The 18,012-nt window shown below is 37.4% G+C and overlaps 1 protein-coding gene across 1 annotated transcript in view; it reads right to left on the bottom strand.

The window, feature by feature from the left end:
* LOC149822094 (uncharacterized) overlaps positions 1-18,012 on the bottom strand; it is an 81,118-nt gene that overhangs the window by 59,223 nt on the left and 3,883 nt on the right. The window contains exons 4-6 of the mRNA XM_089980217.1: positions 4,449-4,502; positions 2,278-2,369; positions 2,074-2,177 (exon numbers count right to left, since the gene is read on the bottom strand). Of these exons, the coding sequence (XP_089836343.1) occupies positions 2,074-2,177; positions 2,278-2,369; positions 4,449-4,502 (250 nt within the window). The remainder of the gene's footprint in view (positions 1-2,073; positions 2,178-2,277; positions 2,370-4,448; positions 4,503-18,012) is intronic.

The following is an 18,012-nucleotide window of genomic DNA, read 5'->3' as shown; positions in this document are numbered from 1 at the left end:
AGTCTAACCAGCCCAACGGCCAAAGGCCGCGCGCCAATACTTTTTCATGTGCTGAATCATTTTCATTGGCCATGCGCACCACCTCGTGTGCAGCTGCCTAGCGGAAGCTGATCAAGTGCATCTTCAAATGCGAATTTCATCTAATCTATGCCGCTTAGTGCATAACCGTCCTATACCGGCTATCACTTCTGAAAGGGTCACAAACTTGCCTTAGCCCTGCGTGCCATGGAGCGTATCGCGACTCCATGCGCACGACACGACAAAATCTCGCCACTGAAGGAACAAGACTTTGCGGGCCCCAGTCCGAAGACCAGTTGATGATTGAACACCATAGCAAAGAGCACCACCCAGACTCATTTATCGATGCCTAGGCATTCACTCACCTAGCCCCAAGTCACCATACTCGGTTGGAATCACCTAAGGTGATCCCTGGGGGAATTAGCCCTAACCCACATGCACCCCCATGCGTCCAACCGCTACGCGTGGGAAACTCTTGCAAGCCGAGAGGTTCTTAGCCAGATCTCCAAAGGCAACATCCTTTGATCCGCTGGCACTGCTTAATCAAACAAGGCTCTACGTTTGAGCCGCCACACAGCGATGCACTAACGCCGATATCTCGATATCATTGCTTATCGTGTGTGGCGCTATCACAGCGCGTCACCGATCAAGCCAACGCATACCGCGCGCTCCTACACTCGATGAATTTTCCACTCAGTAGAGCTCCGCACTGCACATGCCCCATTCTGAAGGCTCGGTACAGGACAATATCATTCTAGTTTAATGAATGTGGAACCTTAAAGATAAGAGAACATGGGAATATGACTCTTAAATTGCTATATGAAAGCTAGATATCATGGATATGACTATGGATACAAGGAGTAAAACTAAAGTGCCCATATGACATGAATAAAAAAGAGGGTGAGTAAAGACATGGGGTGCGGAGAAGTGCACTTTTTAAGAAGAGAGGGAAAGAGAGTGGAGACAAAGTAGTATTCCTGACAGGTAGCATGAGGTAGGGAGAGAATATTTAGGATGTCATAAAATGTAGGCTTGGAACTAATGAAATGGCTCCACCTACAATGTCCATGGTTAGGAGTTTGGGTCAGAGTATTGCTCATCTCTCTCTCTCTCTCTCTCTCTCTCTCTCTCTCTCTCTCTCTCTCTCTCTCTCTATATATATATATATATATATATATATATATATATATGCATCACATATTTATAAACATAACAATTATATAAAATTGATTAAAATGAAAAATATTAATATTTTCAAAATATGGAAAATTTAAAACATTACAACGTTTTGATGCATTATCATTATATTTCCAATTTTAAATTTTCTTATTTTCTACTTTAAATATGATTATATTCTTATGCATTACTTTAATATTTAAAAAAATTTCTTTTGTTGCTTTATATTTTGGCAAAAACCAAAAAAATCTATCTTTTGATTTTTAATTATTGTTCTTATTTTTTTGCTCTAAATGCCAATATTTTCCCAAGATTGATAGCAACCCCTATAATATCCCAAGAAATTGCCTTGCCAAGATATTCTCGAAATTAATGAGTAGCTACAGCCGCTACACACAGACAACATTTTTTTATATTATTGCTGACCTAGAGATCCAGGTGCAAGATATCATAATGAGCCTTAGTTCCAAGGGAAATGAGCTAACAGCAAGGCTAAATTCGAGCTGATCAGCTTGTCCGACTGCCCTAATTTCAGGCAATATTCACACAATAAGGTCCGATCCATTGCCATTGGCTGATCAATGCCTTTTTTTTAGAGAGAGATTGGCTGATCAATGTCATGCAATTAATAACATAAACCAATAAGCTGATTGCTCATAGCTCAACAGAAAAATCCAGATGAACCTTTCTCAAAGTAATAGTTATTAAATCTACCCTAGACAAGCTCATAATAAATCAATAGATAAATTGACTAGAATATTTTGGAGTAGCAGCCTCAGGTTATTGCAAGAAAAAAGAAGATAACAAAACCAACATCGATTTGTTCTGAACGTTCAAAACTATGGAGTGTTGTCACTAGAAAGAAACGGAAAAAGTAACCTGTTATAGAAGCAACTGGAATATTGTATGGAAGTCTCAAGATCTTTTCTTTTTTAGCATCATATTTCAGCACAGAGACAATCCCAAGTTCATCACCAACATACCTGGTCATATGATAGGTTACTGAAAAATGCAGATCAGAAGTGTACTACTTAAGTTCCAAGCTGATTATGGAAATGAATATATACTTAACCAACAGCGTACATGAATGAACTTCCTTGAATTACAGAAAAAGAAGTAACATTTGATTCCCATTGCATATAGAAAGTCATACATCTGTGTTCTAGATCCCAAACCTGCAATTCATGAGTAGAATAATGATGACACCAATTTAAAAATGTGGTAGTAATAGGTTTCTCGTGCGAAAGCAGAATGTATTTAAGAATAAGCAGAAGATGTGTCAATCATCTGAACTATATTGGAGAATCCTTCAGAAGAAAAAAGGAAAGAAAAAAGAAGCGACCAAGTTATGCCTAGTATATTGTTAATGAAACTAATTGATTCTATGAGAAACACAATTCAAAATCACAATAACCCAGATAATTCTAGAGGACAGACCGAGGAAGGAAATGTCAATGCAAGTAGCCATACAAATGCCATCATGGATGTCATGATCGACAGCTGTATAAGCAAGTATGCAAACTTTGTTCACGCTACTTCAGCAAATTTCACAAACAAGCAGCAATAAAATTGATATCAATAAACCACAAATTAATCAGTGCATGCACTAAATTTCTGATAATTCCCATAATGGTATTCCCAAGAAGAGCAATATGAGAAAACAAGTTTCCAATACTAACTTACAAGCAACTAAAACATTACTGATTCCATTTCCAAAGCTAACATCTAAAATCATACACCAACATATAAGATTCTTTTGTTTTCATAGTTCCAATATAACAGGAGTGAGCCCCAGATGGAAGTTTAACCAATCAATTTAACCTGAAAAGCTCACCCCTACCAACAAAAAATGCAACATAGGTGAACCCTTACTAGGAATGATCCTCAAGGATAACCCAAAACAACAGCCAAACTCTACAGTCCTCGTGTAGCAAACAAGATAAGAAAATATATTAAGCTAGAATGGAAGTTAGAACTTAGAACATATGGATTAAATAGAAATGGCACAGATCTGCATCCAAATTGTATGAAAAAGAAACACATCCACAAAGATTCTTAAATGTGGGAGCATCAAATACCCATGAACAAGTGAAGAAAGAAACAGTTCTTGATGGCATAACATTGAGGATAAGCAATTTGTGTTCAGTGACTCATATATGTAGGAATTATGTGGCAGTTAGTGGAAGAAGTTCAAGCCTGCAATGTCAAGTGGACGCTAGTTGATTGATAAGGCCCAAAAAGCTATGTCTAGAGCAAGGGGAAGAAGGAACTCACACACTTGAAAAAGCTTTCAAGGTCTCATTGCTTCAGTAAATCACTTGAGCGGTGACACATTTTCAGTGCCATGGAGCTAGACTAGTGGCCTAATATGCTTTTTTCAAAAAATGGCTGCTTCAAAGCCCAACTCCTGGTTGTCATTGCTCAATCACTTCTCCGCTGAGTTTAGGGACCATAGTGTACAATTTTAACTGTTTCCCTCTCGACTTTGTATAAAGTTCAAGGATGTTGAAATTTTTCCTGGAGCCCACTTCCTCTATATGGAAGTTGTGAATTCTTTCATTTAGCAGAGAATTGAGAAAGACTTTCTCATTGATCTCTAGTTGGTTCTCAACACACACACACACACACACACACACACACACACACTAAGGTCGATAGTAGGTATCAGTGAGGATCTGCATTTGGATCATTGGATTCAATCATGAGTAGGTTTTTCCAGTATTTCAAAAATCAACAAATGTGAATCACCAAAACATCTCGATTTAAAGAAAACATTTTTTTTCATCAAAAAGCACAGTTCAAGTGTCAACCCCTAGTACATCAACCATGTTGAAGACTTCACATTATAAGCAGTGTCGCAGTATGGTGGGCATGCAGGGATCTGCTTGACAGCCATCCATCTTGGCATTTTTCGAAATGGGGGCAGCATCCAGCTCGAGAAATGCTGAGTTGGATGGTCAGCAGTAGTGGAGCTGCATGCTAAGCATGCAGCACCACTACACAAAAAAATACCTTTATCAAGAATACAGATCCAATTATTACATGAGAGAAAGTTAAGCTGTCAAATATGCAAAATGAATCAAACAAGACCATATGCAATAGCCTATAGAAGTTAACATGAGAGTCAATATGTAATCTGCCCTAAAATCAAAGCACGTTTGGTGTATATCCAGAGTTTCCAGCATACTTTCCTCCTACATATTTGAAACAAAAATTCCAAGAAGAGCAATCATAATGACAGTAAACAGAGTTACCTGAATATCATTTTCATTTGAGACGCCAACAAGATAACCCAGGTTATGCAAGAACTGCCAAAGAATAAAGACTTGATCACCACAAAATAAGCTTCAGACACCAACGAGCAGTGAAAAGAATAAACTTGTTGCAACCATAAAAGTATTATGTTCTGTGATACACAATAATAATTGGAAAAAAGGTGTTGCAGCATGAAATGAACTAAGAAGCAGATAAAACATATTGGTTTGCTCAGACTTTTAAGTTTTAATCATGCCACTGAGGTTATGCACTACCAAAGAAAAACAATAAAATCAGTGACATACCATAGGCACATCACAGGTGTCATGATACTTTCAGAATATTGTGACATTTTCATGATATTTTGGTTAAACAATAACTTTGTCAAACCAAACACTTTTTGTGTGAAAAATAATAATTTTAGTATATCATTAAGAATATGGGTCACTTTAAAAAAAATGACAAGATATCAACCTAAAATTACATATATCCTAAGCAAATTATCCTAGCTATCGAACCCAATCCTCAATTCCCCAAACCAACTAAAATCTGATCCAGGCCATTTATTCTGTGTGAACAGGAATTCTAAGTTCTTTATCCTGAAATGTAGTGCGAGCAACACTGATGATGTATCCTCAAAAATTCTTTGGTTTCTTCCCAACCATGTGAAACTCCAAGTCAGAAAAAGCCCCCCCCCCCCCCCCATCTCAAAAAAAAAGTTCAAATTTTGTGCTTCCCCTAAATTCATGATACCAGCCTAATAGATCTAACAAAACAAGATGCTATTTAAAAAGTTCAACTAATTTGAAAATAGCAGGAAAATATTTTCTACTCTTTCCACACTTCAATATAATCCGTCCTAGAGTCCTTTTTATCCCTGCTTTGGTACTGTTCTTTCCTTTTGTACATTGATCATTAGAATCAGTAAGAAACCCCTTTTATGTTTACTTAATTTTCTAATTTCTCCTTTTCGAAGGTGCCATGATTCCTCTGGTATTTTCCAAGAGACAATTATTTTTTAAATTCGCCCAACAACTTGAGGTTGCCAATGTTGGTGACCATTGATTGAACTAATACGATCATGCATATGCCACGTGGTTCTAACTACAGCTGTATAATAAATGATAAGGAATAATCGATGTTACCTTTCATGAAGATTAGAATCATCCCAGATAGCTTTGTCCAGCGACATCTCAGTTGGGTGCACATGTTGCAGTGGATCTAGGAGATCCTTGAAATTTCTTCTAACTGTACCATCCAACCTTCATCCACAATGTAGCAATCCCTTGCTAAACAGTTAGAAAAAATTAGCCAAGAACAAGAATGATAGGTGCTTCTATGTCAACAACATATAACCGAACAACTTGTCATGCGATACATGAATTCCTGTCATACCCCTTTCCAATGCAGCCACATCCCAAAATCTTTTCACCCTCTACTGTTAAGGCTCCAATTCCATGGTCCAAACTTCAACCCATATTTGTTCTTTAGGAATCTGATCCATAGCTCATCCTCAGTGCACAAACACCACCAACATTTTTTTTTTGGAGGAACATTTTCTTAAAGAAGCCTTGTTCATACCGACCACCCATTTCTACTAGGTATAAAACCATATCCCATTTAAGCAATGACAGTTTCTGGTCTTTATTTATGCCCCTCCATAGGGACCTCAATTGCTTTGATATATTCTTCTCTATATTGTTAGGGATAGTGCAAATGGACATGAAATATGAAGAAATATAAGAGAAGACATGTTTCAGTAAGGTTACCATCCTGCGAATGATAAGTAGATTGGAGTTTCTCGAAAATCCTGTCTTCAACAGACACCCCTTATGGAGCTTTAATACGAACTATGGTGATAGGCATCCCAAAATATGTCAAGGGACAACTCCCACTGCTACACACAAATATGCATTCAGCTGCATTTTGGGTATCTGAATCCGCATTAAATACCATCAATCCACATTTAGCCTCGTTAATGCTCAGCCCCCAAAATAAATGGGGGTGATCTAAAGTTAAGGGTGATTGTGCTCATATGACCAAGGCTCGCTTTAAATACAAGCAATCATCCACAGACTGACTCACAGAAAAGTCCTTGCCATGGAATGATATGGGCACAAGAACCCTGGTCTTATCGCTATGCAAAAGAGCATGGTTAGACCTTCAACTATTAACAGGGGATAGAGTTGACACCCTTGCCTTAGGCCTCCTTGCATCTGAAAGTAGTTATCAAAGTTCTCACTAAGGGTGTGTTTGAATGCCTCAGATCTCAGATCTGACGATCTGAGCTGGCATGGGGATGGCTAATGTGGCATGGGCCCCATGCCAGAGATTCAAGACCTGCAAACGTTGGATCTCATATTCCCTCATTTCAGGGATTTGAGATCCCTGAAATAAAGGGCGAGGGCGAGAGATCCTCGGATCTCTAATGCAGTCAGACCCTCGCATCTCAAGATCCGAGGGATTCAAAAATCCTTAAGGGAGTAAGGATGCATTTGACATAGAAGACAAAAATATCTCATGGCCAAAAAGTTCACATACTTTTTTTACCTCGTTTGGGCCCCATAATTTTAGGGACAAAAAGTTGCACACCTTGAGGTGCGACTATTTTGCCCTTAAAAATGGCTTCTTTTGGGACAAAAAATCATGTGTTTGCAATGGTGATGGACAAAAAATGTGCCCCCTGCTTTTGAGATAAATTGTGTTTGCAAATCTATAATCCAATGATTCCAACGAGGCCCAAAGCCCATATTTTCCATGCTCATTAGCAAGAAACCCCATGAAACAAAACCAAAGGCTTTCTTAAGATCAACTTTAAGAAGAAAAGTATGTCGCTTTGAATATGATATGAAACGAATGGCCTCATTTGTCATAATGATGCACTCCTAGATCTGGCATCCGAGAACAAAAGTCCTTTGGGATTCATCAATCACCTTTACCTATTACGGGCTAAACGGTTGGCTAAGCCTTGGCTACAATCTTATAGACTGATCCAAAAGTTATATGGGACAGAAACGTGTGACACCTTTGTAATGAAACAAGGTACAATAGAACAATAGGGAAACAAACACAATGCCAACAAAGGGCTTTAATAAACTCACTTAAAGTTGGTCACTAATGGACCAAATACAATCTCAAAAGATATAAAAATACCAAACAGCACAAGAGGCATACAAGCCTATAAGATTGAAAAAAACTCTAGAGAAAAACCCTCAAATGCTTCTAAAAGCATTGAGGAATATAGAGCCTCACTCCAACACATGGGAGGCAGTCCAGCTCTTTGGACTGCCTTCCAATAATGACTGTTGGGTGGCAGTCCAACGTCTAGTTGGACTGCTGCCCAACAGTCATAATTTGACTGTTGTGCACAACAGTCATATTTTTTACTGTTGTGCCCAACAGTCATATTTTGACTGTTGTGCACAACAGTCATAAATATGACTGTTGTGCCTAAGCTGTATGACAGTTTATTTATTTATTATAATGTTAAATTACATTTCAGTCCCTAGTGGACTGTACTATATGATAAAAGACAAAAATACCCTTATTGGGTATTTGGATACAATTTTATTTTTAACACTCCTCCTCAAACTTATGGGGAAATCACCGAAAGTTTGCTAAGAAGATACAAAAATTGAGGTAGTGGAAGAGCTTTGGTGAAGAAGTCTGCAATCTGAAATTTAGACGGGACATATGGCAATGTAATGGTCCCCTTCAAATATTCTTCGCGAACATAGTGACAATCCATCTCAATGTGTTTTGTTCGCTCATGAAATGTGTGATTGCTGGCTATATAGATGGCACTTTTATTATCTCAGCATAGCTTTGAAGGTTCTGAGACATCAACACCCATATCGGAAAGTAGTGCTCTCATCCACACAACTTCAGTGGTTGTGGTAGACATTGCCCTGTACTGAGCTTCCGTAGAAGATAAAGACACTTTCTGTTGTTTTTTGCATCGCCAAGAAATGAGAGAATCACCTAAAAATACACAAAAGCCAGTAGTTGAGTGACGGTTATTGGGATCTCCTCTCCAGTCAGAATCAGTGTAAGAAATAAGACTTAAAGATGAGGAAGAGGATAAGAATAGTCCTTTAGATATAGTTTTCTTGATATATCGAACTATTCTTAATACTGCACTCATGTGGACGGTTGTGGGCGCATGTTGAAATTGACTTGCAGAATGTACGGCATGCGCAATATCTGGCCTTGTAATGGACAGGTACATCAACGATCCAATAAGTTGTCGATAAGGGGTTGGATCATCTAATAATACTCCATCTTCAGCTCGCATTTTCGCATTTATTACTTCAGGAGTATCAGCATATTTTGTGTCTGTGATTCCTGAACGCTCAACAATATCAGCTGCAAACTTGATTTGAGATAAAATATATCCTCTTGGTGAGTAGGCTACTTCAATTCCTAAAAAGTATCTCAAAAAACCAAGATCAGTCATATCAAAAGATTTTTTAAGCAAAATTTTAATATCTTCAATTTTCTTTTGATCATTCCCTGTGATGATCATATCATCAACATACAAAAGAAGAATGATCAATGAGGTACCTGTAGATCTCACAAAAAGAGCAGTGTCAGTGTAACAAGATTTAAATCCAAGTTTTAATATCGTACCACTGAACCGATCATACCATGCTTTAGGGGCTTGTTTAAGCCCGTATAGGGCTTTTTGAAGACGAAGGACCATGCCTTTTTTAATAGACAGACCAGGGGGAGGATCCATATATACTTCTTCATTTAAGTTTCCGTTCAAAAATGCATTTTTAACATCTAACTGATATATCGGCCATTTTCGAATGGATGCTACAGCAACTAGAGTTCTAACTGTAGTCATACGAGCTACTGGGGCAAAGGTTTCTTCATAATCTATATCATATTCTTGAGAATATCCTTTTGCAACAAGTCTTGCTTTATATCTCTCAAGAGACCCGTCACTTTTTGTTTTAATTTTAAACACCCATCTACACCCTATTGTCTTCTTTCCGATAGGAAGAGGTTGAATTGCCCAAGTGTGAGTTTTGTGTAATGCATCTAATTCAATTTTCATGGCTTCAACCCATTCGTTTATATTTTTGGCCTCGTTATAGTTGGATGGTTCATGATAGAAATGAATGGTAGTTTGGTAAGAAGGATTCATATGAGACAAACCTACTTGGAGGCCTATGTGTTTGTTCTGACCTTCTAACACTAGTTTCTTCAGTATTTGTTAATTGATTATATCTGTCAAGGGCACATGGATGCTCCCCAGTATTTCGTCTAGAGTATTGAAGAAGATCTTGAGGTGGTTCACTACTTGAGTCATTAATAGACTCGAAGGTTTCAATATCATTACTAATACCTTTATTGGGTAACAAATCAAATAAGAAAGCATACTCGGATTCTTTCTTAGGAACTTCAAAATCAAATCCACACTCATTTTCTAGAAAGGTAACATTTCTAGAAACATAGAGTTTATCATTTGTTTTATCATAACATCGATATCCTTTTTTATTATCAGCATAGCCAAGAAAGACACATTTTATGGCTTTAGGAGAGAGTTTGCTATATTTTTCAAGAAGCACGAAGCATTTACAACCAAATACCCTTAGCCTTTTTAAATCAGGAGAAATTTTAAAGAGTTTTTCAATAGGAGACTTGTTTTCCAAAGTTTGAGAAGGCATTCTATTTATCAAATAGACTGCGGTTACGGCAGCTTCAGCCCAAAATTGCTTTGGAATTTCTTTTGAAATAAGTAGGGTTCTAGTAGTTTCAATGATATGACGATGTTTTCTTTCAGAAATCCCATTTTGTTGAGGTGTCCTAGGGCATGATTTTTGATGCACAATTCCATGATTTTTTAGATATAATTGAAATTCATTTGAAAGAAACTCTCCCCCAGAGTCGGAGCGGAAGACTTTAATATTTGTTTTAAATTGATTTTTAACTAGATTATGAAAGTTTTTAAAACATGAAAAAACTTCGGATTTGTGTTTTAGAAAGTAAATCCAAGTATGTCTACTAAAATCATCTATAAATGTAACATAGTACGAATAACCACCTTTTGACATAACAGGAGCGGGACCCCACACATCCGAATGCACTAATTCAAAAATTTTATCTGTCACAGAGGTTCTAGACCCAAAAGGTATCATTTGCATTTTTCCAAGTATACAATCTTCACATACAAAATCTTTACAAAATTTTTCCAAAAATGGAAAAAGAGATAATTTGGATATACTTGGGTGTCCTAATCTTTTATGCCAAAGATCTATATTAATGTCTTTGACATGATTACAAAACGAGTATTTTGGTAAACACAGGAAATCCATGTAGTAAAGGTCTTCTCGTCTATGGCCTTGCCCAATCAGCTTCCCTGACTGGAGATCCTGCACCCAACACGCCTTAGATGAGAAGAATACTTTAGAACCACAGTCAACAATTTGAGAGACCGAAAAAAGATTCAAATCCAGTTTGAGAATGACTCTCACTTTTGGAACAAAGAATTTTTTTGAAATATCATCAAGGTTTCCTAAGCTTTTGACTTTTAAAGAGGTATCATCGGCAGTTGACACACATGAAAAATATGATTTAGTGCAATCAGATAATAGAGACTCATTATGAGTCATGTGGAAAGAAGCACCTGAGTCTAGAATCCAAAAGGTCTTACTTGGAGGAGACGAGGAAGAGATGGCAGCTCCGGATGTAGAAGGTGCAACCTTAAGAAGTTGTGAGACGGCTTCTGCTATTTGAGCAAGATTTAATTCATTGAAGTTGCCCCCTTTTCTTGATTCTTGAGGTTCTTCACTTAAGGCGGCCACCTTTTTAAATTTGGGACATTCCAGTCTTATATGTCTGGGTTCCTTACAATGATGACAAATAATTTTTCCTTTGTATCCTCCCTTGTATCCTCCTCCATTGTGTCCTTCTCCATTAAACTTCTTGTCAAAGTGAGGTGGTTTATATGTTTTCACAAAATTTCTGGGCCTTGCCATGGCAAGGACCTCATCATTAGACTTGTGCATTCCAAGTCTTGTCTCTTCTTGACAAATTTGAACAAGGGCCTCACTTATAGAAGGAGAAGTGGTCCTATGAAGTAAGGAAGATCTTACTTGCTCAAATTCCGGTCGAAGGCCATAAAGAAAGGAGAAAAGATTTTCTCTTTCGATTTGGGTCCTTCTCATATCAATAGCCGAACCTTCCCATTTTGGTTCCAACATGGCTAATTCATCCCAAATAGGAGATAAAATACCGTAAAAATCTCTTACACTTTTATCTCCTTGTTTTGAATTACGTACCTTATCTTGGAGATAATAAAGTCTAGCCATATCCTTTTGGATAAAAGTACTTCTTAGAAAGCTCCATGCGTCACATGCCTTCTTGAATTTGATGATATTGGTGGCGATCTTGAACTCCATGGTATTCATAAACCATGAGAGTATTTGTGCATTACTTGCCTCCCAATCTTCCAATTTATTTTGGAATTCTTCCAAGGCTTTTTCTTTTTCTTCTTCGGACAAGGCTTTGACTTGATCTCCTTCTCTTCTAGTCAATTTGAGTTGTGGTTCACTAGTAGAACCACTAACAAAACCCCACAATTTTTTCCTTTGATATGATTCTCCATAGCCGTCGCCCACATCAAGTAGTTGTTTTCATTGAGTTTGTAGGTGATGACAGTGGCGAACTCTCTTTCTCCCATAATGAATACTTGAGTTTAGACTAGAGAAGATAGGGAATGATCAATGATCGAAGAACACTTCCTTCACGAGATTCTCCTTCTTTCAAGAACCTTGCTCTGATACCATGTAATGAAACAAGGTACAATAGAACAATAGGGAAACAAATACAATGCCAACAAAGGGCTTTAATAAACTCACTTAAAGTTGGTCACTAATGGACCAAATACAATCTCAAAAGAGATAAAAATACCAAACAGCACAAGAGGCATACAAGCCTATAAGATTGGAAAAAACTCTAGAGAAAAACCCTCAAATGCTTCTAAAAGCATTGAGGAATAACAAGGGAGTGAGGCTCTATTTATAGAGCCTCACTCCAACACATGGGAGGCAGTCCAGCTCTTTGGACTGCCTTCCAACAGTCATTATTATGACTGTTGGGTGGCAGTCCAACGTCTAGTTGGACTGCTACCCAACAGTCATAATTTGACTGTTGTGCACAACAGTCATATTTTTGACTGTTGTGCCCAACAGTCATATTTTGACTATTGTGCACAGCAGTCATAAATATGACTGTTGTTTCTAAGTTGTATGACAGTTTATTTATTTATTATAATGTTAAATTACATTTCAGTCCCTAGTGGACTGTACTATATGATAAAAGACAAAAATACCCTTATTGGGTATTTGGATACAATTTTATTTTTAACAACCTTTACCTCCCATTTGCTTAGGAATGAGGGCAAGGTAAAATCTATTGAACTCTTGCAACTCCTCAGACAGTTGCACAAGGCTAGCTACAACAATATCCCAAAACCATTTAAAAAGTCCTCAAAGTCATCAAGTCTCGGGGCTTTAAGCTTCAACATCTGCCACACTACAACTTTGATCTCTTCATGCAAAAATGGTTGTTGCAATTCCACATTGTTAGCTGCATCAACTCCATGATGGCTATAGTGATGCGCCACCCTCCCACTTATTAATACCAACCTACTTTCTAAAATAATCACAAAGCCTTATTTTGCAATTCTTCCTTTGGAAAAACAGGTGCACCACCCTATTTAGTGTCTTCCTATTCGAGGTACACTAATGGAAGAACCTAGTGTTGCTCTCCCCAAACTGCAGTCAATGCACATACAAAATGTTGCTTCCTGGAAAGCTCACTCATAATCTCCCACTCTTTGATATGCGAGACAAGGAAATTTATCTTCGGGACTGTCCTGAGTGTGACAATACCCAAGTCCAACAATCAGTCATCTTGTCTGAGTCGTATCTCGATAACCAGTTGTCAAAAAATTACAAATTTGGGCTTAATAGAAAGACGATAAAATTATCTACACTTTTCCTGTTGTCCCTACTTGCAGAATAGACGAGTTGCTAAGTCAAAACGCCACAAGATTGAACCCAGCCAGAACTTTGGATATCCTTTTATTGCTTCTGTGTATTGGATCCATTTGGATCGTGGACTGACCCACAGTTGGTACCACATCAAATGCACATGAACATTAATCACTTGAATTGTTGTAATAATATGGACAACACTTGTTCATACTTGCAACCTATGAATTGCTGTCATTTTATGACAACAATTTTCATGAATTTTTATGTATTGGGTGTTGTTCCAAATATGATCAGCACTTGCATATGAAATTTATACTTGTGAGTGGTTGTCAAATGCGAACAGCCCCTGCTCATATGCATACCAAATTCACATGAACAACTCGTGATATGCATTCTTATTCAATGAAAACTCATGTTCATATATATAGATATGTTTAAAATGGATTTTTGTCATGTATGAACACCCCATACTCCTGTGCATTTGTACTAAAATTTTCTGTTATATTCAGTTTGACGCTCTACTCATGTGCATGATAAGAAAATAAAATTTATTGGCCTAGTAGTCAATTCGAATGTTAGTTATGTGATAAAAAAAGAGAAAAAATTATGTTTTGGCCTCACACTATAGGTTTTGAAAACTCTCAAGAACAATTTCTTATTTGACATCCAATGGATAAAAGCTTGAAAATAAATATTTTGTTCAGCCAAATAGCCAAAACTAAGGTTTTTAGTAAAACTTGATAAGCCTGGTTTTATGCAAAACCTGGCATTTCTCAAAACCCGGGTATTGCCCCCTATCATCCAAACGGGGCCTAAGCATTTAGAACCAAACAAGATTTATATAGACCACAATTCATAAGAATGGGATCTTATAAGTTTTGCTCAACAAGCCCCAATTGAGTTCAAACTCTAACCCAATGTTGTTAGTATCAGTATCGGACCTGAATGTTTGGCCACCGATACAGCTGTATCGCCCATACCAATACTCAAGTGAATCGTTTTGTATCGGCCCAAAAATAATATAAATTAGTATGTATCAATCATAATGTGACACATGTTAAAACTATTAAAATAACTCTAAAGCAGCTCATCTTCTCAGCTGCCTATAAGGCAAAACTTGTTTGCATTGTTATCTTTCAGCCAACCCTTAATATTGTTCCTTGGTCTTCTAAGTTTCCGTGCAAGCAGAAACCTAGCCCATTTCCCCTCAATAGGCACAATCATCCACCACGCATGTATTGAATCCCCAAGCTCCTTCTCTCAAAGCCACCACCGCTCAAATTAGAATTTTTTCTTCCCCACTAAAACCATCACCACTTTATAGACATAATCCGACAGAGTAAGAGGAGCAATATAGCATAAGATATTTGACCATGCATCCAAGAGCTCTTGGGAAACTAGAACCCCATCCAAATGCCTCAAGCAAGATAACACCCAATTATTGTACCAAGAACAAGTGTTGTAAGTATCGTACCATATATACGATACGGTACAATACATATTGTTACTTTTGGGTTTTGCGCTATGATCCACACTTGTATCACGATACGAATGTGTATTGTACCCGTATCAGGTGTATTGTACGATACAGGGTGTATCTTGTTGTATCGTACACCTTTGGCGCACTTTAAAAAGGCCGAAAGTAACTTTTTCATTTTGAATTTTAAATACCTTTTGAGGGCCGATTTCTCCATTTGTCTAGAGGCCATTAGAAGTGCATTTCCACCGTTTTTTCACCCAAAGACATAGGTTAAGGTAAAAAAAGTGCAATTTCACTATTTTCCAATCAAAAAATGAGTTAAGGTAAAAAAAAATTTATTATGAGTAGAATTACAAAGCTACTCTCCAAAAAAAAATTGCCCCGGGGGGCACTGCCCCAGCCAACTTACCGCGAAGTTGGATCTACAAAAATTAAAGATTTATATCAAGGTAGAAATCGAGGCTTGGAAATGCTTGGGAGAGAAAGGTTTAGAATGGTTGACAAATCTTTTTAACTTGATTTGGCGAACAAATAAGATGCCTAATGAGTGGAGGAAGAGTACTTTGGTGCCTTTATATAAGAATAAGGGTGATATACAAGATTGCACAAACTATCGTGGTATAAAACTCATGAGTCATACTATGAAACTTTGGGAGAGGGTGATTGAGTCTAGGTTGAGGAAGGTTGTCATGATATCGGAGAATCAATTTGGTTTTATGCCTGGAAGATCAACTATGGAAGCTATACATCTTCTTAGACAACTTATTGAAAGATATAGAGAGAGGAACAAAGATTTGCATATGGTTTTTATTGATTTAGAGAAGGCATACGATAGAGTACCTAGGGACGTTCTCTGGTGGACAATGATGAAGAAAGGTGTTTCTCTCAAGTACATTAGTATAATTAAAGATATGTATGAAGGAGTAGTAACCAATGTCCGCACTTGTGGAGGGGTGACAACCAATTTTCCGATAACGGTTGGGTTACATCAAGAATCTGCTTTAAGCCCTTTCCTATTTGCGATAGTGATGGATGAGCTTACGAGATCAATTCAAGAAAATGTACCGTGGTGTATGTTGTTTGCTGATGATATTGTTTTGATTGATGAGTCTAGAGCTGGGGTTAATGCTAAGTTAGAATTATGGAGACAGACATTGGAAGCTAGAGGTTTTAAGTTGAGTAAGAGTAAGACTGAATATATGGAATGTCGGTTTAGTAAGCAACGAAGTAGTGATGGGAGTGTAGTGAAGCTTGGTGAGCAAGATATACCGGTGAATGATTATTTCAAATATTTGGGATCCATCATTCAAAAGTATGGAGAAATTGATGGAGATGTAAATCATAGGATAAAGGTTGGGTGGATGAAATGGAAAAGTGCTACTGGAGTGCTGTGCGATCGTAGAATGCCATTGCGGTTGAAGGGAAAGTTTTATAGGACGACTATTAGACCCGCTTTACTATATGGTACGGAATGTTGGGCTGCCAAGAGACATCATATTCAAAAAATGAGTGTAGCTGAGATGCGGATGCTTAGATGGATGTGTGGAAATACAATAAAAGATAAGATTCGGAACGAAGAGATACGTAAGAAGGTAGGTGTTGCACCCATTGAAAATAAGATGCGAGAGAATCGTTTACGGTGGTTTGGACATATTCGGCGAAGGCCTAATGATGCTCCAGTTAGAAGGTTGGAGAAATGGGAAAATATATTAGTTAAAAGAGGTCGGGGTAGGCCTAGGAAGACTTGGATGGAGATGATAGGAAAGGATATGAATGCTTTGAACCTCACCGAGGACATGGCGTTGGATAGAAATGATTGGAGGAAAAGGATTCATGTGGAAGACCCAAAATGAATTTCTTTTTTGGTTCATATCGCTGACCCCAATTGTTTTGGGATGAAGGCGTAGTTGTTGTTGTTGTTGTTGTATCAAGGTAGAAATCAGACTTTGCACTCTTCCAACAAAGTTGGCATAAGATGATCCGGCATGGCAATGGCGCACTCAAGTAATAAGTGAAAACCGATTGAAAATTGAGCACAACTATTGTCATAATATTTTTGTTTATGTAATATGAAAGTATGAGTCTTGTGGCATGTTCTTAATTGCAAGATATATAATATTTTGCATTGTTCTTGTGAGGTATGCATGCAATATTATCTATGATTCTATATTAGTTGATATTTGATGATGTCTTATGTGGCTCATAGAGACATAAATGCTTTATATGTGATTTTATGGTTGTATTTTGTACAATTCATCATTGTTTCATGTGATGTGATTTTTTTAGAATTTTTGCTAATTTTCTTGATTTTTTGAAATTTTTTATTAAAAAATTATAATACATTTAAGATACGATATGATGTTACTTTGGACCCGACCGATACGGGTAACGATACAATACAACCTTGCAAAGAACATTTCTCACTACCTAATGGCAAGTCAATCAGCTAACTAAGCTCCATGAATGACTTAAAGCCCCTTGCTGATCAATCTCAAGTTACCAAAAGGGTTATTCCTATCTACACTTTCAGTCACTCTACACCTTGCAATGAAAATCAATATATTTCTTTATTGTTGTAGTATATTTGAGTCTTCTAGTGAATATGCTAGTGACAGCCCAAGCTTTTTATTTTTCATCCCTTTGTAAATTTCTTCACAAAGTAATAGAGCACCATAGGAGACAATTTTATCAACAACAGCCTAAGAGGGCTCTATGTCCCAAGAAGACTATTTCTGGCATCATATCTATATGGTCAATCCATGTTGAGAGTTCTAACAAGTCCATATCACAGTGGCTGACTATATTCCAGTACAGAACACCTAACTAATGTTTTTTCTAAAACCTAGATTAGTGTTCATATGCAATACTTGTTCTAGGCATCACATATGACACTTATCAGCCTACATGTTCTTTACTAGGTACAAACAAGTATACCCCTAGAACATTTGGATATATGGAGTCACATCTAAAATCCATGACCTTCAACAGAAGATATGGGTAGAATATGCAGATCATGGTTGTCATTTGCCACTCATTACTAGTTTCAGATGCAAAATTTCTCTGGCAATTTGGGAA

This window comes from Nuphar pumila, chromosome 11, assembly GCF_984573655.1.
Source record: "Nuphar pumila chromosome 11, dmNupPumi1.hap1.1, whole genome shotgun sequence".
Classification (NCBI taxonomy): domain Eukaryota; kingdom Viridiplantae; phylum Streptophyta; class Magnoliopsida; order Nymphaeales; family Nymphaeaceae; genus Nuphar; species Nuphar pumila.
This window is presented reverse-complemented; position numbering and strand designations above follow the sequence as displayed.